The sequence below is a fragment of the Galleria mellonella genome, unplaced genomic scaffold (genome assembly GCF_026898425.1).
Source record: "Galleria mellonella isolate WM207_F2 unplaced genomic scaffold, CSIRO_AGI_GalMel_v1 utg57, whole genome shotgun sequence".
In the NCBI taxonomy this organism is placed as follows: Eukaryota; Metazoa; Arthropoda; class Insecta; order Lepidoptera; family Pyralidae; genus Galleria; species Galleria mellonella.
The window spans coordinates 8,664,615-8,690,237 of record NW_026442119.1 but is presented as its reverse complement, the minus strand read 5'-3'; the positions used below and the strand labels follow the sequence as shown (position 1 = coordinate 8,690,237).

The following is a 25,623-nucleotide window of genomic DNA, read 5'->3' as shown; positions in this document are numbered from 1 at the left end:
TCGTTGCGTATGATCACTCGTAACACTAAAGATATTGCAGGTGTGCAATTGGCAACGGCAAATAATATAACAATAGGGCCAAAGTTCATTGCAAGCGGAAAATATTCAAATATTCTCGTGCCCGGAGTAGCAAAATATCTACATATAATAAATATGGAACATTAACAAGTTCCGACATAGGTCCTAAACTAAAATCCTTTACTTCCATTTGCAAATCAATAGCACACCTACATTTCTTCATTCCATCAAGCTAAGATGCCACAGATATTTATTTTTTTAATTGGATAAAAGGATGTAAGCATGGTATTAATTTGTTATAAATAATACAAATGAAACATGTTAGCAATGGTATTGAACCGACCCGATTGAAAGCCACATTTAATTCTCAGGTGTATGGAATCCAATTTGCATAGCCATCTGTGGATACGAAGCAATCGGCAGTTAAACACTTAGGCAGCGTGCCAACAGTACTTTTGTTCAGGCATTCGTATTTGAAAACAGAATCAACCATATCTCATCTTCACAACTTTATACGTCAAATTGTCAGGAAGCAATTTACGCAAGTTGTTATATGCATGCCCGTGATACTAGTGGTCAGGACCCGGATTTATGAAAGTGCATGTTAAAAACGACTAAATAACTTGTTTCATTCCAACTAAACCTTATTACTGAGTACTAGAGTTCATTTAATATAATTTCAAAAGTTGGTGGTGTTTCGCAAGCAATATAGTTGGAAGTTAAATAACGGTTGGGTTGCCTGGGATTTATGCTTCACGAAATCTGTTATTGGAAACTCGTATATTATAATATACACATTAAATATTAAATTTAATAAAATACTGAAAAAGAAATCATCAAGCGCGAGTAGAATTCGTGTTTTTATGTTGCTTGACATTTATTTGACTTATGATAGTAGGACATTTTGTCCCAAGTTGACTAAAATGATACTCAGTAAATTATTTTGTTATACACCTATTTCAAAATTAACAATAATTACATACAATGTTGTTAAAAAAATCAAATGACTATGATGCTAAAGTTATCAGATAAAAATCAATTAATAAAGAACAGAATACAGCAAATTTATTATAACAATAAAACTAAAAAGTTACTAGAGCATTTCTTTTTTAATATTTTGTATTTAATATTTTAATTTTTATCACATAAAACACTATTTATTTCAGGAAAACGTTTTATACCCACGGGAAAGTATAGAAACTGGCTCAAACAAAAAGTACACAGAAACTTTGTTTATTAGGGATTCAAATGACGATTAAAATGAAAATTGTTATGCAAAATGCGTTTTCATGAGATAATTCAATGAGAAAGATTCAAATTTAAGCGGACAAAGCGCCGGAAACGGCGGATAGTATTATAAAAAAGATGGAAAATAAATTGTTTCAAATAAAAACGTCTTGAGAATACAGCTCCATTGGGCTCAACTTATCACACTAGATCTTGAATAATGACCGTATGTGCAGACGGATTTCGGAATGGGCGATAAAATTCTCCGGATAAAGTACGAAAAATACACAGTCGTAAGACATTTTGAATGTCAAATATCTCTACAACTGCGACAGAATATACAGAATACTTATGTTTCATTTAGAAGCGAAGATGGACCAACATTAACTGTTAGAGTAATACATTTATTTGTAGCTTTTATTTTATTTTTATGTTAATCTACATTATGAAAAATCTGGTAGTTTATAGGTATATGAGTATATTATAGTATAATAATAATGTTCACGACTATAATTCCCGATGGGGTAATCGGAGGTATTTTGCAGATTAGGTATAACTTGCCTTTGTGTAAAACGTAATATCTATTATATAAAATAATGTATTAAATTTCTGTCGGCAATAAAATTTGTACAATATTAAACCTGCAAATATTCAGTTTTACATTCCAATATTTTCGATTTAATAAGTCAACAGTCAATTTATTCTATTGCTAAGTGAAATGTAGAAAAGAAACAAATACCTATTTACAATACTTTTACAGCCAAGTGAAAAATGTACAAATACAATTTGTTTTGGTTTCGTATATATGTGGGATATTTGTCTAGGATCAAGTAGGGTTAGGAGTAGAATGTAAAAGGAATAAGAAATAATATATCTACTAGTGTATAGTGTCAAACGAAGCATATTTAATACTTTGTGATGGTAGAGAAGAGATGCGCATATTTAAATGGAAAGGGGCTCAAAGACTAACTTGGTAATATTAAATGTATTATTACATACTAGTTAGAAGCTTTCGCTTATGCCACACCTTAGCTAATGCTTCCTTTGTACTATGCAAAATATCTAGAATATTACGTACTTACTAGTTATAAGAGGTTTAATTTTAAATTTGAATTTGAGTTGTCTATTAGAAATCTTAAACGATTTTGACTTGATAAAATAATATGATGAATTATTGTAATTAAAAAAATTTTACTTATAAAAGTACTTGAGTAGATTTTTAAGTAGTTAATACATTAATATATTAATTTTATTATATGTTACAAATATGAAAATGTTTGTAATAATGGATACATGGATAGATAGATTCACGCATGTAAAATCGTGGGATACACCTAGTAATCGGATACTGAGAAAGTAATGTTCATTAATCACACTGTTTATTGTCATGTACTCCAAATTGTGTGACTATTCCCTGCTCCTCATGTAGGTTGACTTTAAATAGATGATTTTTAACTCTTCCTTCTACTTATGTAATGTAATTATTGATTGATAACTTTAGATTTTGTTTAAAAAAATATAAGATACTCCAATCATGATAAAATATATAAGGTAAACTCATTTCAACAAGCTCAAAATTGGTTTGAAATTAATAAAGATATACTCGTAGAGCCTTCTTTATGACGTTATTTAAGAAGGGCCTGCATATGGGTACATATACAAATTACATACATATTTCTATTTATCCATTTATATAAATTTATCTGCATATGTAGTAAGGAGTAACAACTATATTATATTTAAGAAATCATATTCTTGGATTTCCTGAAAACGTTCATTATCCAATTCAACGGTCTGATCCAACCAATTTGCCATTTACATTTAACTATAGATTTCTGAGAACCTCACTTTGTAAATTAAGACCGCTATTACATTAAATATGCCTCAACTGTTTGGTGACCAAGCTAATAATGTTTAATAGATCTGCTGTTCCATACATTATTGATATAAGTATCTACTATCTACGTACTTGACCTACTCCGCGTTGAGTAGGGGGAGGGCATAGTTAATAACAGGGATTGATGGGCCCATTGCAAGCAATACATCCTTCAGATAGACTTCTAAGTGATCCCTCCTGGAAATTATGTGGTTAATTATTTAATACATCACGATAGGAGGATTGACTTAATTTCATCTCAATTATCATTCCTCGCTCAAGACTGAATTAGACTGAATCTTCAGTTTTCGCCTTACTATCTTATTTCAAGTAATAAGTAATTTTTGTATAATACTATACATCTAATAATTTTAAGAATTATCTAGTGTATATTCATTTTGATTAATTTGATATCATATTAGAATGTAAAATAATTGTTCGAAGTATATCAGATACTATTGCAGTTAAACAAAAACATAACTTTCTAATATTATCGACCAGTTTTTACTCGCGATCCAGTCCATGCAATTTGGTCGAACTTTTAAAACAATTTGAAGCAACAAACAAAAAACTAATTCTCAGATATATATTACAAGTATATTAGTGGTTCCGTGTGGTACCGACATAGAATAGGCCACCCTTTCCATTCCCGTGAGTGTCCGAAGAGGCGACTATGGGAGGGCGAAGGACGGGCAGCAGCGTCCCTCTTAAAACATCTCCATTTATCTATCTACATCCAAAGATTAACTATGGTTGCCAATCCGCCTGCAATAGGGGGAGGTTTATGTTCGGAAGTGGACAGTTAAGGAGTGATATAATGATGATGATGATATTAGTAGAGATTTATTGTTTAAAAAGACATGTAAGGCCCTGTTTTTAGAGTAAATGAATAAAATAAAGGGTTTTCATTTATTCATACGTACATATAGTATAATAATAATAATAATAAACAGATTTATTTCTCTTCACAATTCATTACAGTGAAATACAATGCTTATATTAAACAAATTATAAATATAATTGTGAGAGACTGGTGCCTGAGATAGGTATAAGAATACCTGTATTACAGGTCACCAGGGCCTCACTCCGCAGGGTTACTTACTAAGCACTTGTAATACAATAAAAAATTCAATGTAATAAATATAATTTATAGAAAGAGATATTATAATTTAATCTGGAAGTTGTGTGTGTGTGTGTGTGTATGTGCGCGTTCGTGTGTGTGCGTGGGTGTGTACGCGCGCGCGCGCGTGTGTGTGTGTGTGTCTGTGCGTGTCTCTCGCTGTGTGTATTTGTGTTTGTACGCATTCATTTAAAAATTAAGGTAGTTAGTTATTTTCTCACATCTGTGGGATAAGTAAGGCCTCTGTAGCATCATAGTCAAGTGATTTTAACCAATTGGATATGAGCTTTTTACAAGCATACCTATGATGTCGGTAGATTGACAACTGAGCATTGATTTTATTATATAAGTAACTACTTAGAAAACAATAAAACTTTTTTGAGAAGCATTTTTTAAATGCTTTAGTAGAACAAACAGAATTTTTACGACGTTTGTGACTCTTCAAATTTGGATCAAACAACATCTGTGAATGTTTTTTTAGTATTGTTGATATTATAAATGTTTGCCTGACTGTTAGCACGTCCCATTTCTTATATAATTCTGTAGTAGAATAGCGAGATGGGAGTGCACCTGCAACTTTTAATATCAATCTCTGTGCTTTTTCGGCCTCCAGAAGATGAGTCCTAGCAGCACCTCCCCAAGAAGAAATACAGTATTGAATCAAAGACTGGCATAACGCAAAGTATACCATTTTAATCACACGGCGATTAGCCACATGCCTTAAGTTCTTAAAGATGTAAATAAGTTTGCGAAGTTTAGATACCAAGATATCAATATGAGCTCTGAAGTTTAATGTTTGATCTATAACTACACCAAGGTACCTGATAGTAGCTGTTCTTTGAAGGGACGGACATTGGCAAACGACAGAGCTTGAGTTCTGGCAGGAATGGGCAACTATAGTAAAAGACAATGAAGGTAAGAGGTCTTTCCTGAAACCAAAAGCTATATATTTAGTTTTAGTAACATTGAGAGTCAGAATATTACTATGAAGCCAGGCACATACCTTATCAAAACCTTGTTGCGCACTTTGGAAAACACTTTCCCAATCATCACCGCTGAAGAAGAGAGCCGTGTCATCAGCAAAGGTAAGTATACGACCATTTTTAAGCTGGATTTCACACAATTCATTAATATATACGAGAAATAGCGTAGGCCCAAGTATACTCCCCTGTGGAACACCAAAACATATATCAATTTCATCACTAATCCATTCATCAATCTTTACCCGTTGCTTCCTGTTTGATAAATAATCCTTAAAAAGCTTCAAAGGAAGACCTCGTATACCAATTCTTTCAAGTTTCTCTACAAGTAAAGGAATAGAAACGGTATCAAATGCCCAGGCCAAGTCAAGAAATATCGTAAGACATTTCTTTCCTTCATCAAGGTTAGTAACAACTGAATTAGTTAGTTCATGTACAGCTTCATCTGTTGACCTTCCAGAGCGAAATCCAAACTGAGATGAAGAAAGGAGAAAGTTTTTTTCCAGAAAATGGATTAGTCTTTTATTCAACAGCCTTTCCAGAACTTTGGATAAGGTAGGGAGAATTGAGATAGGTCTGAAATTATCCACACAGTCACGATCACCACTCTTATGTACTGGTTTAATAAGAGCAATTTTAAAAACTAAAGGAAATACACCTGAAGCAATTGCGAGATTACAAATATAAGTTAAGGGAGGAATAATTGCATGCATATATCGCTTAACGATTGTACCAGATATTTGATCTATTCCTGCTGAGCAATTATTTTTCAAGCCCAAGATAAGTTGTTCAATCTCTTTCTCATCAGTATTGAGCAAAACAAATGATTTTGTCGGTCCTGCACAACCAGAGTTATGACTGATGTTAGATATATTCAAATCGATTTTTTCAGCTAATCGCTTCCCCACGTTTGCATAAAAAATATTAACATCATCAACACTCTTTTTTGGATTGTCAGGTTTTATAAGTCCAAGCGAATAGTCAATATTTCTTGCAGATCCACCCACAGATCTAATAATTTCCCACAGTTTTCTTTTATTATGTTTTGCATTTTCAATTTCCTGGCTTTCATATTTTCTTTTTTGTTTTTTTAAAATAGAGTTACAGAAATTTCTGTATCTTTTATAAATTGTTTTAAGTATTTCATTATCTGGGTCTTTTCTTACTTTTTTGTGTAAATTATCTCTATTTCTCATGCATCGCAATAGACCAATGGTTATCCAGGGTTTGTATATTTTTTTTCTTCTAGAAACTGTAACAATTTTGGTGTTTTCCTCAACAACTCTATTTAAACAGGAATTAAGGAGTGCCGCTGCCACATTAACATCAGAGCATTTAAATATGGGATCGAAATTTAAACCTTGCACTGCTCGATCCAATCCAACAAAATCAATGGTTTTATTTGGCTGTTTTGAATAATCTATTTTATTATTGATATCAAGAAAGATTCCTACACTTTCGTGATCAGTTATGGAAGTTTCAGCTACAGTACAAATAGGTTCCAATTTTGTTTTGATCATAATGTGATCCAGACATGCATGACCACGTGTAGGTAAATTATGAGCAGGCAACATACAGTGGCTAGCCAACAGATTGAGATAATCATTAGAACGTTTATCCGAGGAACAGTCTGCTATGTCAATATTTATATCGCCACATAAAATGATATTTTTAAAATTATTTAGGTTACTCAATATTAGATCAACTGAGTTTATAAAATTAATTGTATTATATTGGCTAGGTGGGCGATATATACCAATGATGCAGATTTCTGAACACAATTTTATTAATAAACAATTAGCATCATTTAACTCCGGTTCCTCAATCCTGACGTTATATTTCTTTTTATAATAAATAACTACACCTTGTGATGGTCCCCCCCCCCTTTGCACCCCTTATAATAACTACCCTCTGAACTAAGCTACACATTGAAAACCTACAAAGCCTATGAAAAACCTACGAAGGCTTAATCTAATGAAAACCCATGAAAATCTAATGAAAACTTACCCTAAAGAATGGCCTAACACCCTCAATATAACCCCATACCTATATTGTCTTATACACCCCAAACATCCTATGAATCATATAAACCCTTACAATAAACACTTAATATTGAACAGATCTTATAGTAGAACACTTGATCATCTGGCCAGATAAATAAATGTGTGATCGTCTAGTAATGTAGGACCCATTGTGTGTGTAATAACCAAAAGGTTCTTTAATTGGTATATGATAGGAGTTAAATAATGAAGATGATTGATAAATCTTTAATGATTAAGAATAATTAATGAATTATACTCATAATTCATGTAACAAGGAAGTTATGTTAATTTAATAGTAAATTACAGAATAACTGTAATAATAAAAAAATGGGGGAGCGGTCGGGCCCCTCACACGCCCGGACCAGTGGAAGACTTTCCAACTATCTATAACTCTTCCTCCTAAAAGGTAGGGAAGGGTATTACTATTTATTAATGCACTCTGATGGTAATAAGGGCATGAGTATTCTCAGTTCCAAACCAAACATAAGTACATTTACTTCAACATTACAGTGGCTCCACCAGCCCCACGATGCTTCCAGTATAATTTAATGTTTGCCAGAGGCAAAAGGATCGGAACTGAAATCCCAGGATCACTCCGACACGAGAGCTTACTCATGGGCGATGACCCTTTCAGTCCTATATGGCGACATAGAGATCACCCACTAACAGTACGAAACTGTTTCCCAGCGTCACCCTGTTACGAGCTTACTCAATGGGGGTTTCCCTTCGGCTCCACAAGAGATCAGACCAAGAAGCGAGATCACCCAGACACCAGAACCTACTTTGATGGGACATAACCCTTCGGCCCTATAATGTGACATTAGAGATCACCTGTGAAGACAGTCCGATAGAGATGAAGATTTGTGTGATAGGGGATACCTTCCACACCCTGGAATTGGCCAAGCCATATAATGTTGATAATTGCTATATCATAACATAGCATTGTCAATTTAATATTATTTACTTAATACCAAGAATACTCAAGGTTCAAGTTACATCTGTTGATTAGGCCAGAGCCTAAGAACGAGTAGTCCAACCCATAGGTCGAGAGCTACTAAAAGTAATGAGTGCTATTGAATGAACTATAAGTCCAGTCAATTATATATAATATTATTGTTGATTAACCACATTGTGAATTAACCAATTATTTATTCAGAGAGATATATCTAAAGGAACTATAAGTCCTTTAAAAGACACTGATTAATCACAAGTTAACAACGTCTCGTGAAATAACCAGTTAGGTTTTCTATAAGTTTGAGGACACTAAGTCCAACAAGCTATTATTGTGTTGAGAGTAATAGAGATCTTTTGTAATATTTGTAGAGGTTTGATTAATCACATTGTGAAATAATCAGATTAAATAATTATGTAGCTTTATAGAGAGGACTATAAGTCCTAATTGGTTGTTGTCATAAGTACTGATAAATTACACATTAAAGTGCCAGGTCAATTATTATATATAGGTATATAGGAAGGACAATAAGTCCTATTTGTGTATGTTGTAGTAGTAGAGGCAATATATTGCATAATTATAATGTGAAAGATATAGATTAAATATATATTTGTATAGAAAGGACAGTAAGTCCCATACAATTATTGTAGCTGTACTATAGTTATACTATATCTACTTCCTTTTAGTGTCTTAGTAAACCTATTTACTAAGAGGATTTCTCAGATAAACAAGTGTTTTAGTGTTTAAATCATCATGATTAAATCCCTAAGAAATTAGGTCTTTAAATAATTATCATATCATTTAAGTGAAATTTCTCATATAAATAATTCCAATATTTCCCCTACAGTTATTATAAAATAACAGAAAATTATATAAATTTTCTATAGACTTAGATATAGAATCATAACGTGTATAATCTCCTTTTTTGTTTGACGTCTGTCACTTCAATGACGTATTGATGTATCGAATTGAATTTTCATTATCTATCACATCTGTCAACGTAACAAATACTAGCAAGTTTGTTTATTTGTATTTGTTTAATATAATTAAATATAAAATCATCATATATCAACCGTAATATATAACTAAATTATCAGTGATATAAATAATCAAGGTTTACACCAGTAATAATTAATAGTATCCAGTAATACTGCAGTTTTATATTCATATCAGTAGCCAAGCTTACTTTCAAATTCAAGAATGAACAGAAGATTAGAAGTTTAACATTCTTATTGCAATTGTACTTGCAATAATATATACATACAGTACTAATTATCAAGAACATTCCTCAAATACATGTGTGGTGAAGATTTCCCAATATGCTATCTATTTGATTCCTAACCTCTAATGTAAATTTATTAAAGAAGTGAATAATCAGTGTTAGTGTTTGCTTTATTAATATTTAAAGTAATTGTCCTAACTTGATATTAATAGGTTCATATCTCCTTGGATACAGCCCAACATATACAACTAACTCGATAATGAATTTTATAAAATACTAATATTATATTTTACTACTTGTATATCTCCATTCTATTCCCATAAATATTCAAAATATGTATATTAAATATAAATCCAATAAAGATTCACTAATTTTAACCCTGTCTGAACTTGTCTAGTCAATATAGCATGAACAAACAACACACATACAAACCTTATCGCCATGACAACTTTCTTCCTAAATATGAGTAAAATAATATAACTCATACTTGTCATTTAGTACTAATTTTATACTGTACATGAGGTACAGTTACCTAGTTAATAGTAATTATAGTCAGAGAATCCTTTGATAATTTTATTACCACTAGGAATTAAATCCACACCTATAATATCAGCATAATTAAATATTATTAGAAACCAGTAATACACACAGAATTGTTATTATCAGCTTGTTTACTACAATAAAATCAATATTAAAGTTTATAATAAATCAAGACAAAATATCTACTTAAACAATACAGGCTTGTTTACCATAAACATCCCACCGTTACATGAATTTATCTACTAACACAATAATGTATTAAAAGTAATACATTCACATAAAATCACCTGCAACAGCTAAGCTGTTTCTCTGTACATCTGGTGTAAAACAAATTCCCACATGTAATCATGGGTAATTAAAAGTATACAAAAGAATCATTAGTACAGTCGACCGAGCAATGGTATGAAAACACTTTACCATGAGACGTTAAGCATGAGCAGGTGTTCCAAATCAACACTGTAATAGTGTAATAAATACAACTATTCCATCATCATCATCATCGTCTCAACCATCACCAATCCACGACTGAACACAGGCAATTCCCCATAGACTGCCACTAGGAACGGCCCCAAACTCCTGCATCCACCGACCCCCACAATACACATAAAACAGTCACTCCAACCAATGGAGGTAGCCCACACCGCACTCGCACACACAGAGTCGCCACTCAATAACATCTCTGTCTCATCAATGGCTGTTTCCCCAGCAATGAGACCAGACCACAGCCACCTCAGTCTATTTATCCTCAATAAATAATAATTTATAGTAACTAGATATGAATCTAGTTAGTATTATAATAGTTTAATAGCTGATTTAATAAGTATTTTCCAAAACTGGACAATTAGAACATTGAATCAAATTGATGAAGTTCTATCAAACAACCATATAATTGGATTTTGTATATGAGTAGAATAACGTAAGTACGTAAATTATATTGATGTAAACTTTGTTCAAATGTGATTGCATTTAACGATATACGCATTACCTAAAAGTATATGGACTCGACTAATAACGTATTTTAATAGCTGTTGAGAAAAATATTAAGTATAGACTTTGCCTGTGATCACAGTCAAAAATCTAACTACGTAGTAATAAATGGAACAAGCTCACCGGATTCTCCAGTCTTCTATTGATTAATTTCACACACTTACTCCATAGTGATACACTAAGATCTCAAACCCCTTCATCGAACCAGTCCCTCCTAGATCTATATCCTAGTTATTTTTTTTATTTTATTGCGCAGTTCCTTAAAACACGACTCCTGCGCCATTTTTTCTTTTTTTTCTTTCTGCGCAATTCCTCAAAAGCGACCCCCGCGCGCCCGCCGATCTGCCGTCTCCTTTTTTTTTCTTTCCTTCTTTTTTCTAATAACGTCATAGATTATGTCACCGAAGGGTAGATATTTCAATAACCAGATTTAGCCTATTATTCGAACTGAACTTTTCTTCAAATTCAATTTAATTATATGTTAACTTATTTTGGTATTTTCTATTAAATTGATTATCGAATTTATAAAACTTTAAAGACTCTCATAAACCTTATTAAACTGTGTTGTATGCATCCTTTTTACACCTGATGATAAAAAGGTAAACTATAATTTGGTTATATATAAAATATAATATATTTTTGTTTAATTTATTTAATTTTCTTGTGACATCCACTACACTTTGGAAACACATCAAAGAAGTTTCCCTTCTGTGTCAATATTTCATATATGGTAACGTCTTCTCTGTACGCTATTGTGAACCTTGACTTTAAAGTTTGTTTATATTAAATAGCTCAGTTTTCGCAGCGGTCACCCATAGGAACCCCTGTTTCTTTCTATGTACTTATGGTATTAAACCTATTGTACTATAGGCGAACCGTCACAACCTTCGTTCTGAGTTTTATGAGACGTTGTTGTAATGTGATTGTATTCATCCAAATCAGGAATATAAGATGCAGACTGAAGCCAACACTCGGTAAGTATTAATACATCCCAATCAATATTTGATCGTACAAGAAGAGTCATAAAGTTAGTCATGTTGCAGTTAATACTTCTTATGTTTTGGGTTAATATTTTTAACTTACGTCTGCAATTAGGTATGAGAGCTCTAATATCAGCGATATCACCTAATAGCTTTGGCTATTGAAAAACTATCTAGACCCAGATTCAAAGCTTCGTTATCTAGAAAATCGAATTTTAATAAATGGGTTTGCAAGGCACATCATATTTAACATAATTGAAGTAACAGAATTAAAGTGAGAAAAAACATGCGTGAAGTTAAAGTATATATTGTGTACGTGTAATGTCTGTTTTGGAGGTGATAACAAAAAATAAAAATAATTTATTTCAAGAAGAGTGATAAAGTATGATTCTGTGATATGATAAAGTGTATCCCAGATAATTTGTAAATTTATTGTTACGATATATTTATAAAAACAGTATAGAATAGAAAAGTAAAATAAAATATAAAAAAATAATAATAGGCATGCGTAAAGTCCATTCTTGTTGAAGAGAAACATCAAGTCACAAGATAATTTGACTAATATCAACTTCATTCTCAACACGAATAGGTCTCTGGTTCTCTTCCTTCTTTATATATACTTTTCCAAATGATGTCCATGCTGCCAAAAGTTTCTTATTTTTCACGTTTTCTCTAGCAATATAGTAAAGTCGCCTGGCTTTGTTAGTCAAAAATTCTGAAACAAATACAGCCCTAGGCATACCTGGAAGATTAATGTTTTGAGTATTTAACTGCGGCTTCTTGTTAGTTCGACAGGATTTATTGTAATATCGGAACGAAGTCAGAAGTGATTCTTTCCTATTAGTGCTGGTGAAATCAATGACAATAGCCTCTGATTTAGATCGGTAAATATCTCTTACTTCCTGGTCCATTATTGGCATGTCCAAAGATAGTGCCGTGCCAACATTTTTGACTATATCTGTTAATATTTGTTTATTTTCATTATTTTGCTTAGGTATATTTCTAATTTCTATAGTAGAACTGATAGTTTTTCTTTCCAACACCTCCAACTTTCCTTCCAGATTCGCTACTCGCTTTCTATATTCAACATTCTCATGCTCTAAATTACCCACTTTAAGCAATAACTCCTCATATTGACCGGAAATAAACTCCATCGACTTCTGAATCTCTTGATTTTGATTAATTAATACACCCATATCCTTGCTTAATGATTCAAACTATAATAGTCCATAATATGAGATATAAGTTTGTTCTATTGTTTATGTGTGATTGTTATCAAACATCCTAAAATCATTATAATATAGGATTCTTTGAAATTTAGTATTATTGATATAATTTTTATAACGATCTTTTAATGATGACCTATCTTTATGACTAAGTTTATTAAAATATATTCAGTAGTTTAAGATATTTTTACAAACTTTTACATTAATGTTAGTGAAATTGATATATAATCAAAACATCTGGTTTAGATTAGCATTTAAATGACTTTAAGACAATGTGCTTAGCTTATCCAGTTTTAAATAGCATCTGAGCCAGAACATTAGAGCTTGTTCGCTCATAAATTCGCCAAACCGGAACGCCCGAAGTTGGCCGCTACATTCGCCGAGGTTCTAATAAATTCTGCTAGGACAAGGTATTGTTAGTAAAGGGGACAGGCGGCCTCGTTGCTAAAAATATACCCTGTCAGTCCGACCTCCACGTGGTCTTCCCTGAAAACCATCGTATTTAATTTCTGATGAATTTGTCACGATGGGCCAACTGATCATCTGCTTTCATCCTCATTAATTATTACTCACTGCTGTTTCGCCGACGTATACTGATAACGCAGACAGGTTATAATAACAACCCGTAATAATGAATACTTTATCATTTTTTAAAAAAGAAATCTGCTGCTTTCACAATGTACGTACACTCGCTGACAGTAAGAACTAAGCATGTTTTCAGATTTGCAAATTTAATCAGATTTGTCTGTAATGGTACAGTCATACTTGTATGCATAATATGGAGATCCGATTTGTTCTATAGAAAACATGGATTTACTTTTCTATTTTTCTAGTTCAATGTATTGTTACGTGTATTCATTGCATTATTATCTATGATACAAAATACTTTTATTATAGAGTACTAGTTACTATTTTTATTATTTGTCTATATCATTATAAATATATTTATATGTCAATAAAGTTATACAATTTTTTAAATAATAATAATGTTATTTTTTTATATTATGAAACGCACAATACAGAATTTTAAACAAATAATGAGCTCGTATAAAATTTACATAATTAGTAAATAGATTATTCCTGCCTGTACTGTCCCGTAGATATGATGATCTTTGAATCAAAAGTGAACTATGAAAAACATATCTACTCGTAAACTCTACCAGAACTCGGAGTATTAATTTGTTTTGTTCTCTGCTTTAACTATGTCAGTTATTAATTCTGTAAATTGATTTTACAGTACCGATATGTTCCAGGTATTGGGATTTACCTCTGTAAATCATCGTTACTTAACGTAGGACTTCTATTCTTCTTCTTTTTTTTTTCTTTATTTCATTCTGTAATAGTATTTGTATCAACGTGTTAATATATAATACAGGTTATTTATGTCATTTTCATTCAAGTATTTATAGCCATTTCAAATAATAATAATGTCGGGTTTTCACCCGATATTTCATTTTCGATGTTTATGTTACGACCTTATTGTATACTTTGAACCGCAATTTTGTCCCTTTGTCCCTTTCTGTAAGCTATAATATATACAGGCTATAAAATGTTTAGAAAATTAAAGCAATTAGATACGTAATTCATGTAGCTAAAGGTGTAAGGTTTCATAATCGTGTTAGTGGTCTTTACGCTATAGTCAGACAAAAATATAATAAGTGTATATTCAAAATATTCTTTATACGAGTATGTAAATATACCTAGTACTATCAAATGTTCTCAATTTAAATTTACTTAATGGTTTAATAATTTATGATAACTGTTTATAGGAATACCCATGAATAACATAGATAATTTTATGAATTATAATATTGTACAATTATATTGAAATATATTGAGTCTGTAACCCTTAATAATTTAAATAAATGTAAGCGTAAAATTTGATCAAAATATATTAAGATTTCGTGTAGATAATATCATATAAAGAAAAAAAGGTACAGAAATATTTATTCTGCATTTAAAGTGCACAGAAAGAAGTATTGAAAAACAAGTTAACGAAAAGTACCATATTTTCTACGATTCAGTTTTATTTTCTCTATGTTCGTATCATAGAAAATAAATTTATAAAGTGATGAACTTTATAGTAAGAGACTTCTAAATCCGATAGATATATATATTAGACAGCTTTTTTATTACAACTCACGGATGCAAGTAAGATTGAATTTCTCTCGTCACATTCTGGTGCTTTGGTATTCTCTTTGAAGATGTATGCTTCAGTACCTTACCGTATCTATTGACATGAATTCGATTTGTGACTTAGCCTTTATCGTAGATTGAAATGTGTTCCTATAAAACGATTTCAGTTTAAATATAAAATCTCTGCATTACTAAAGGACGAATTGTACGTTTAACAATTAGGGTGCGATTCATAGACTTTCTTATTGTGATGTTCAATCCATAGTAAACCTATGAAGTTATTCCCTATATTAGCCTACTTATTACGTTGATCAAATGGCTCGGTGCAGAATTCTATTTCAAGTTCTCCTTTTTTTTTCATTAGTATATATATATTTTTAATTAGATTTATTTATTTATATTACGTCGAGTCGATTGTTATGACACTGTAAATATTGAAAATTTAGATTTAAATTGTAGTTGTTGGCCTTTTAAACAACTTTAAAAAAGAGAAGTTTACTAATTTGACGATAATTGATTAATGTCAATATTTTTTTTTTGTGTATTTATTTCATTAATAATAGGTTGTGTTTTTAAGACAGTTTTAAATTATTAAACTTTGTAATTTATAATTTAACGAAATTTTCAGAACTATTAAACAAACTCTGTACAGAGATATCTCATGTCACGTAGACCATTCATTAAGTAAGGGTATCTAAGCATTCCCATGGGTTACTTTCTAGAGTTTAATAATTTATCTAGTGATAGTGGTCTTTAAATAATGGTTTTAAAACTAGAATTTATGCAGTGAAAGTTAAATTATCGGCTACCGATTAAAACGTTGTTATTAATTTTGAGTTCAACTTGTTAATTGTATGTTGAATAAATGTGACTTTAAAACAAAAAGAAAAACAAGTATGTAACTAAACAAATCAGCGTTCTTCGAAAGCTTTTTAATATTCACGTTGTTATTATGAAAAAATTTTTTTAAACGCATCTAGGAATTTGCTCTACAATACCAAAAAATATTAAAAGTTCATCTCATCATCATCATCATCAGCCGCTAATCGTCCAGAGAATTTTACCAGTAGTGGCCACATTTGGCAGACAGGTTGCCAACCGCAATTAGGCTTTGATGATAATTTAAGAGGGATGCCGCTGTCCATTCCTCGACTATTGAATCTCTTAGTCGCTTTTTTCGCCATCCACAGGAGAGAAAGGAATAATATCATCTATTTAGCATTAATATTACGATAATTTTGCGGAAACCGACAAGACAGTTTCTCTTTATTTTTTTCCTATATCTATTTTGTATTTTACCCAAACAATATGTTTAAAATTACAAAGGTACCGTATAAAAAAACCGTTATTTTGTTCTGCAGCCTGTTTTTGTATAAATGTATATAATATTTAGTTTTGAAACATCAATGTGTAGGTAGCCGTCTCTAAAATGTTAAATTGAATCTAGTATTATAGCAAAATTACGAACTTACTTACAATATCTTTGATTCTGAATTATTTTGTTTTTCGTTATTTGTAATTTACTTTATAATTTATTTTCACTAAAGTATTTATTTAAATTTTAAGTACAGCTAAAGAGAATAGCATTTACAATCAACTCCACTGTGTATCGTAGTTCTTATTATGTTAAACAGTATTTAAGTGTACAAGATGTAGTAGTGTAGTCCCTTACAGAGTAATATATCGTTCTTCCGTATTTATTGCTCAGAGGGAAATGGTAGATGGTTGGTGATCCCCTACATTTTACGTGATACATACACTTTCTAAACCCGGTCACTTGGAAGAGTATACTAAACTCGTGTTAATTCAACAAGTAAATCTTAGAATCAGTTTTGCTTTTATTGACCTGAAACTAAAGTTGTGATAAAGATAATACTATATCCATGACATTTCTAAGTAATTAGTACAAAAATTGTTAAGTAATATAATAATAATTGCTACAATAGATTCTGCGGTTATGTAGTTGAAAAACGAGTAGAAAACAGTTTTTATAAAACAGAATAAGAAACAGATTGTTTCTACAAAACTTTCAACTTCAGTGAACGCAAAACTAATAAGGTAACATGGGAGTATGACCTTTTTCTGTTAAAAATTGGTTCGATTTAGGATTGAGAAAAATATCGCATATTATGCGATACTTTTCGTATTTCGTATAATTAAATTAAAGTTTATCCCTTTTTGAATTCGCCAATAAAAATGATAAAGTTTTTTATTTTGTGCTAGCTTTTCGCCCGCTACTTTGTAGGCGCTGATTTCAAATATAGAAATCAACGCCTACGAAGAATATAATAGGAATCGTGTAGATGACGTATCGAGGTAAAACGTATACTAGATTTTAAGTCAGACCTTCAAGAATACAATTGTGGTCACCATATACAATTTAGTGCAATAGTTTTTGCGTGATGCCGGAACAAAAATATAGACAGACAGATAGACAAACAGACAAAAGCACTAAAAATTATTGTCTTGATATTTATTAGTGTTTATCGTTCTTTCATATAAAAAATCATGATCTCATTCGTTAAATAATTCCCATGTACAGATATCTTCTACTCACAATTTTATTGTATTAGCAAGATATATTAAAAATAAAAGTTCTTGTAGATTTTCTAGAAATATACAATTCAGGACACGTAGTGAATCGTTAGCACTAGAAGCCTTATGCCCCACTTACAACTCATAGGTTACCTTTATTTGTAGCTGTATATTTTATTTTCCTTTTTGTATTCGATACTTTATACAATGTACTCGTATATACGCATATATGGCTAGCAATCGATTATTATAAATTAGTTTTTTGTCTGCTTCTTTGTACGCTACGAGAAGTTTGTTTCAGAAGTAGGAAAATTAATTATATAGATCATTTTAAGATTGTGTATTAAGATAAAATGTGCACCAGTTTTTATGTTATACCTTCAGGAATACAACAGTAAAAACCACATTTAATTTAGTGCTGTAATTTTCGGGGGATTATGGAACAAACACACATATAGACAGACAGAAAAAATCTAAAAATCATTATTTTGACTTCTATTACTCTTATTAACATCTCTTATTTTTTTTTTATTAAATATCTCCCATGTATATATGTCATCAAATCATAATTTTATTATACTTTTTTATACTAATGAGGTGGCAAACAAGCATATGTGACACCTTTTATTTTTAACAGTTTTATAATAGTACAATAAGTAATATAGGACGTGTTATAATGATAAGGATGACAATAAGCACCAATTGACGTCACGACCTATGTTAAGTATTCCTTCTCGTAAGTTAAGACAAATCGATAAGCATGGCAATCTCATTATATATTTATTATAAGGAGCAATAGATACAACAATTTTATAGATGTTTACTATATCATATGATCATAATTTTTCATAAATTATCCGTTTTATATTGGCAGTACTTCGACTTATATATGTCATGTGTCTATCATAAAATTGTTATTTTATGCTTTAATGGTTACAATAAAATATAAAATACATATTAATATACAAACTTATTTCTAGTTAGGATAATTTTCAAAAGAGAAATTCTTTTTATTTTATTTTGAAGTTGGCATAATTTAAAAAATATAAAAATAAACCGTGAATAATAGAAATATTAAGCTATAATAGCCACTTTTATTTAAATTTAAGTGATATCATCATATCAGCTTTTAACTGTCCACTGCTGAACATAAGCCTCCCCCTAGAGGTGTGATGGTCCCCCCCCCCTACTGTGTGTACCCCTTTATAATTATAACTACCCTCTAAACTAACCTACACATGGAAAACCTACAAAGCCTAAGAAAAGCCTACGAAGGCTTTACCTAATGAAATCTATGAAAATATACCCTAAAGAATGGCCTAACACCCTCAATATAACCCATACCTATATTGTCTTATACACCCCAAACATCTTATGAATCATAAAAACCCTTACAATAAACACATAATATTGAACAGATCTTATAGTAGAACACTTGATCATTTGGCCAGATAAATAAATGTGTGATCGTCTAGTAATGTAGGACCCGTTGTGTGTGTAATAACCAAAAGGTTCTTTAATTGGTATATGATAGGAGTTAAATAATGAAGATAATTGATAAAGCTTTAAGGATTAAAAATAATTAATGAATTACACTCATTATTCGTGTAACTAGGAAGTTATGTTAATTTAATAGTAAATTACAGAATAACTGTAATAATAAAAAAATGGGGGAGCGGTCGGGCCCCTCACACGCCCGGACCAGTGGAAGACGTTCCAACTATCTATAACTCTTCCTCCTAAAAGGTAGGGAAGGGTATTACTATTTATTAATGCACTCTGATGGTAATAAGGGAATGAGTATTCTCAGTTCCAAACCAAACATAAGTACATTTACTTCAACATTACAGTGGCTCCACCAGCCCCACGATGCTTCCAGTATAAATTGGTGTTTGCCAGAGGCAAAAGGATCGGAACTGAAATCCCAGGATCACTCCGACACGAGAGCTTACTCATGGGCGATGACCCTTTCAGTCCTATATGGCGACATAGAGATCACCCACTAACAGTACGAAACTGTTTCCCAGCGTCACCCTGTTACGAGCTTACTCAATGGGGGTTTCCCTTCGGCTCCACAAGAGATCAGACCAAGAAGCGAGATCACCCAGACACCAGAACCTACTTTGATGGGACATAACCCTTCGGCCCTATAATGTGACATTAGAGATCACCTGTGAAGACAGTCCGATAGAGATGAAGATTTGTGTGATAGGGGATACCTTCCACACCCCGGAATTGGCCAAGCCATATAATGTTGATAATTGCTATATCATAACATAGCATTGTCAATTTAATATTATTTACTTAATACCAAGAATACTCAAGGTTCAAGTTAAATCTGTTGATTAGGCCGGAGCCTAAGAACGAGTAGTTCAACCCATAGGTCGAGAGCTACTAAAAGTAATGAGTGCTATTGAATGAACTATAAGTCCAGTCAATTATTTTTATTATTATTATTGTTGATTAACCACATTGTGAATTAACCAATTATTTATTCAGAGAGATATATCTAAAGGAACTATAAGTCCTTTAAAAGACACTGATTAATCACAAGTTAACAACGTCTCGTGAAATAACCAGTTGGGTTTTCTATAAGTTTGAGGACACTAAGTCCAACAAGCTATTATTGTGTTGAGAGTAATAGAGATCTTTTGTAATATTTGTAGAGGTTTGATTAATCACATTGTGAAATAATCAGATTAAATAATTATGTAGCTTTATAGAGAGGACTATAAGTCCTAATTGGTTGTTGTCATAAGTACTGATAAATTACACATTAAAGTGCCAAGTCAATTATTATATATAGGTATATAGGAAGGACAATAAGTCCTATTTGTATATGTTGTAGTAGTAGAGGCAATATATTGCATAATTATAATGTGAAAGATATAGATTAAATATATATTTGTATAGAAAGGACAGTAAGTCCCATACAATTATTGTAGCTGTACTATAGTTATACTATATCTACTTCCTTTTAGTGTCTTAGTAAACCTATTTACTAAGAGGATTTTTTTTTAGATAAACAAGTGTTTTAGTGTTTAAATCATCATGATTAAATCCCTAAGAAATTAGGTCTTTAAATAATTATCATATCATTTAAGTGAAATTTCTCATATAAATAATTCCAATATTTCCCCTACAGTTATTATAAAATAACAGAAAATTATATAAATTTTCTATAGACTTAGATATAGAATCATAACGTGTATAATCTCCTTTTGTTTGACATCTGTCACATTAATGACGTATTGAATGACGTATTGATGTATTGAATTGAATTTTGATTATCTATCACAACTGTCAACGTAACAAATACTAGCAAGTTTATTTATTTGTATTTGTTTAATATAATTAAATATAAAATCATCATATATCAACCGTAATATACAACTAAATTATCAGTGACATAAATAATCATGGTTTACACCAGAAATAATTAATAGTATCCAGTAATGCTGCAGTTTTATATTTATATCAGTAGCCAAGGTTACTTTCAAATTCAAGAATGAACAGAAGATTAGAAGTTTAACATTCTTATTGCAATTGTACTTGCAATAATATATACATACAGTACTAATTATCAAGAACATTCCTCAAATATATGTGTGGTGAAGATTTTCCCAATATGCTATCTATTTGATTTCTAACCTCTAATGTAAATTTATTAAAGAAGTGAATAATCAGTGTTAGTGTTTGCTTTATTAATATTTAAGGTAATTGTCCTAACTTGATATTAATAGGATAATATCTCCTTGGATACAGTCCGACATAAACATATAACTCAATAATTAAATTTATAAAATACTAATATTATATTTTACTACTTGTATATCTCCATACTATTCCCATAAAATATTCAAAACATGTATATTAAATATAAATCCAGTAAATATTCACTAATATTAACCCTGTCTGAACTTGTCTAGTCAATATAACATGAACAAACAACATACATACAAACCTTATCACCAGGACAACTTCCTTTCTAAATATGAGTAAAATACATAGCTTCACAAGTGTCATACAGTACCAATTTTATACTGAACCTCATACCTAGTTAAGAGTAACTATAGTCAGAGAATCTTTTAGTACTTTTATTACCGTTAGGAAATAAATCCACACCTATAATATCAGCATAATTAAATATTATTAATAATCAGTAATACACACAGAATTGTTATTATCAGCTTGCTTACTACAACAAAATCAATATTAAAGTTTATAATAAATCAAGACAAAATATCTATTTAAACAATACAGACTTGTTTACCATAAACACCCCACAGTCACATGAATTTATTTAGTAACACAATTAATAATGTATTAAAAGTATTACATTCACATAATATCACTTGCAACAGTTAAGCTGTCTCTTTGTACATCTGGTGTAAAACAAATCCCCACATGTAGTCATGGATAATCAAATATAGACTAAGAATCATTAATCTGGTCGACCGAGTAATGGTATAAAAACACTTCACCATGAAGCGTTAAGTATGAACAGATATTCCAAACCAACACTGTAATAGTGTAATAAATACAAATATTTCATCATCATCATCGTCTCAACCATCACCAACCCACGACTGAACACAGGCAATTTCCACCGACTGACACAAGGAACGGCCCCACAATACACATAAAACAGTCACTCCAAACAATGGAGGTAGCCCACACCGCACTTGCATTTACAGGGTCGCCACTCAATAACCCCTCTCTCTCATCAATGGCTGTTTCCCCAGCAATGAGACCAAACCATAGTCACTTTAGTCTATTATCCTCAATAAATAAATACTTTATAATAACTAGATATGAAACTAGTTAGTATTGTAATAGTTCAATAGTTGATTCAATAAGTATTTTCCAAAACTGGACAATTAGAACATTGAATCAAATTGATGAAGTTCTATCAAACGACCATATAATTGGATTTTGTATATGAGTAGAATAACGTAAGTACGTAAATTATATTGATGTAAACTTTGTTTAAATGTGATTGCATTTAACGATATACGCATTACCTAAAGGTATATGGACTCGACTAAATACGTATTTTAATAGTTGTTGGGAAAAATATTAAGTATAAACTTTGTCTGTGATCACAGTCAAAAATCTAACTACGTAGTAATAAATGGAACAAGCTCACCGGATTCTCCAGTCTTCTATTGATTAATTTCACACACTTAATCGATAGTGATACACTAAGATCTCAAACCTCTTCATCGATCCAGTCCCTCCTAGGTCTCTATCCCAGTTATTTTTTATTTTATTGCGCAATCCCTAAAACACGACTCCCGCGCCCTTTGCCGTCCTTTTTTTTTTTCTCTCTTTTTTTTTCTGCGCAATTCCTAAAAAGCGACTCCCGCGCGCCCGCCGATCTGCCGGCTCTCCCTTTTTTTCTTATTTTTTTTTTTTCTATTCTTTCTCTAATAACGTCATAGATTATGTCACCGAAGGGTAGATATTTCAATAATCAGATTTAGCCTATTATTCGAACTGAACTTTTCTTTAAATTCAATTTAATTATATGTTAACGTATTTTGGTATTTTCTATTAAATTGATTATCGAATTTATAAAACTTTAAAGGCTCTCATAAACCTTATTAAACTGTGTTATATGCATCCTTTTTACACCTGATGAGAAAAAGGTAAACTATAATTTGGTTAATATAAAATATAATATATTTTTGTTTAATTTATTTAATTTTCTTGTGACGTCCACTACACTCTGGAAACACATCAAAGGAGTTTCCCTTCTGTGTCAATATTTCATATATGGTAACGTCTTCTCTGTATACTATTGTGAACCTTGACTTTAAAGTTTGTTTATATTAAATAGCTCAGCTTTCGCAGCGGTCACCCATAGGAACCCCTGTTTCTTTTTCTATGTACTTATGGTATTAAACCTATTGTACTATAGGCGAACCGTCACAGAGGGAAGTCCCCACGTTTGGCAGGGCCACGAATGGGCAACCGCAGTTAGATTTTGAAGATGTTTTAAGAGGGACACTGTTGTCCATACCTCGCCCTGCCTTAGTCGTCTCTTATGAAACCTACCGGAAAGGAAGGGGTGGCCTATTCTATGTGCGGATCACACGGGATTAAGTAATATATAAATACATAAATATAACAAACATAACTGGTATATAAAAGTTTTATAAATAGGAATTATTTCATTGTTTGTTTATAATGAATAAACTCAGAAACTATTTAACTGATTTAAAAAATTATTTCACCTATAAAGAAAAGCTACATTATCAGTGAATAACATAGAATATATATTATTTTCAAAAATTCCATCCCTTATCCTTATACCCTTACCCTATACCCTTGCGAAACCGAGCCGGATCACTAGTAACCAAATAAATAACTTCCAAATGTTATATTAATTATCACAATGAATATTCATGATCCTAAAATATATCAATATCTAATAATAATTTTGCCGAAATATCCAAATAATATGGACGTATTCGAAACTTCGTATTCACAACACTAATGTCTTTTAGATTTCCTTTATATGAAACGACAACCTAATGTCGACTGCGTACTTGACCTTTCATAAATATATGCATCAAATATTTTCATATTATTCAAATTATATTCGTATTCGCAGACATCGCGTATATATCAATAAAGGTCTTAAATATTACAATTGTACTATATTATTACTATATATATATTAATCGTGAAATAGCTATCTATCGATATAACAATATCAAGCGTGACTGTGTACCGCTGAACATAGGCCTGCCTTTCTTTTTGCCAGAAGTTGCCACGCTTGACAGGTAGGCTGGCAACTGCGGTTTGGTTTTGGTGATGTGGTTGCTGCCCATCCCTCAACCGTTAAGTTCTTTAATCGCCTCTTACGATACCCACGGGAAATAAAGAGGTGATTCATTCTATGCCGGGATCACATTGCGGAAAATTTATTTTCATTTATTATTTTTTTATTTTGCGAATTTTGTTATGTTGTTCACTAACTGTAGGTATGTTTTTTAAAGTGTAATTAATGCCTAATATTATCACAGATTACATAAGGCACATCTGTGAAAATGTCCTTACTAGCGAGCTCATTATCGATTTACTTTGCATCCCACAGTATCAGTCAATCATATAAGATAAATAAAATATTTATTTTGAGCATTTTAGTATTTCATATACGAGTAGATACATAGTCTTGAACGACATACTTGAAAGTAGGTATATTATTCTATACTTAATATCGCAATTACCCGCAATTGTCATAGCTCCATTAATCATGTAAATACTCTTTATCATGCTGAAATTAATGATCATAATGATTTATTAAATCACTGATGATTTATTTAATTCTAGCGCAGTCTGAATAGCGAATACACAGAGTAAGGTATTAAAACTCAGATCTGGTTATTGTTAACGTTGCTACGTTTAATGCAATTGATTACATAAAATTTATTTTATTTAATTGCAGTATTCTATCACTCTAATACAGTTTAACGAACCTTTCGGGGAAAAAGGATTTACTAAAAATTAGGCTATTTGTATTTATTTAATTTTTTACTTATTTTTAGATAATAAATTATCTAATGTTGTAATCTGAAAATGTTAAAATCACATTGATAATCTAATATATAAAATTCTCGTGTCACGGTGTTTGTTACCAAACTCCTCCGAAACGGCTTTACCGATTTTTATGAAATTTTGTGTGCATATCGGGTAGGTCTGAGAATCGGCCAACATCTATTTTTCATACTCCTCAATGATAAGGATGACCCTCTCAAAAAAAAATTTTTTTTG

At 31.2% G+C, this 25,623-nt stretch overlaps 3 protein-coding genes across 3 annotated transcripts in view; 1 reads left to right on the top strand and 2 right to left on the bottom strand.

Annotated features, from left to right (window-relative positions):
* The window catches only part of LOC113509870 (alkaline phosphatase-like), a 144,945-nt gene that overhangs the window by 11,262 nt on the left and 108,060 nt on the right, over positions 1-25,623 (top strand). The window lies entirely within an intron of this gene.
* On the bottom strand, positions 86-6,741 carry LOC128201710 (uncharacterized). The gene is made up of 2 exons (XM_052899415.1): positions 5,245-6,741; positions 86-250 (listed from the first exon to the last, which is right to left on the bottom strand). Exons 1-2 carry the CDS (start codon positions 6,739-6,741, stop codon positions 86-88), a joined length of 1,662 nt encoding a protein of 553 aa, XP_052755375.1.
* LOC128201709 (uncharacterized) lies at positions 12,460-13,140 on the bottom strand. Its single transcript, XM_052899414.1, has one exon. It carries the CDS (start codon positions 13,138-13,140, stop codon positions 12,487-12,489), a length of 654 nt encoding a protein of 217 aa, XP_052755374.1. The 3' UTR covers positions 12,460-12,486.

What these genes read in the sequence shown, in the direction of transcription:
- LOC128201710 (XM_052899415.1), bottom strand. Translation starts at nt 6,741, where the DNA reads ATGATCAAAACAAAATTGGAACCTATTTGTACTGTAGCTGAAACTTCC. An exon ending in CGCAACAAGGTTTTGATAAG is followed by an intron (nt 251 to 5,244) that starts GTATGTGCCTGG and finishes GTGGCATCTTAG; the next exon opens with CTTGATGGAATGAAGAAATG.
- LOC128201709 (XM_052899414.1), bottom strand. Translation starts at nt 13,140, where the DNA reads ATGGGTGTATTAATTAATCAAAATCAAGAGATTCAGAAGTCGATGGAG.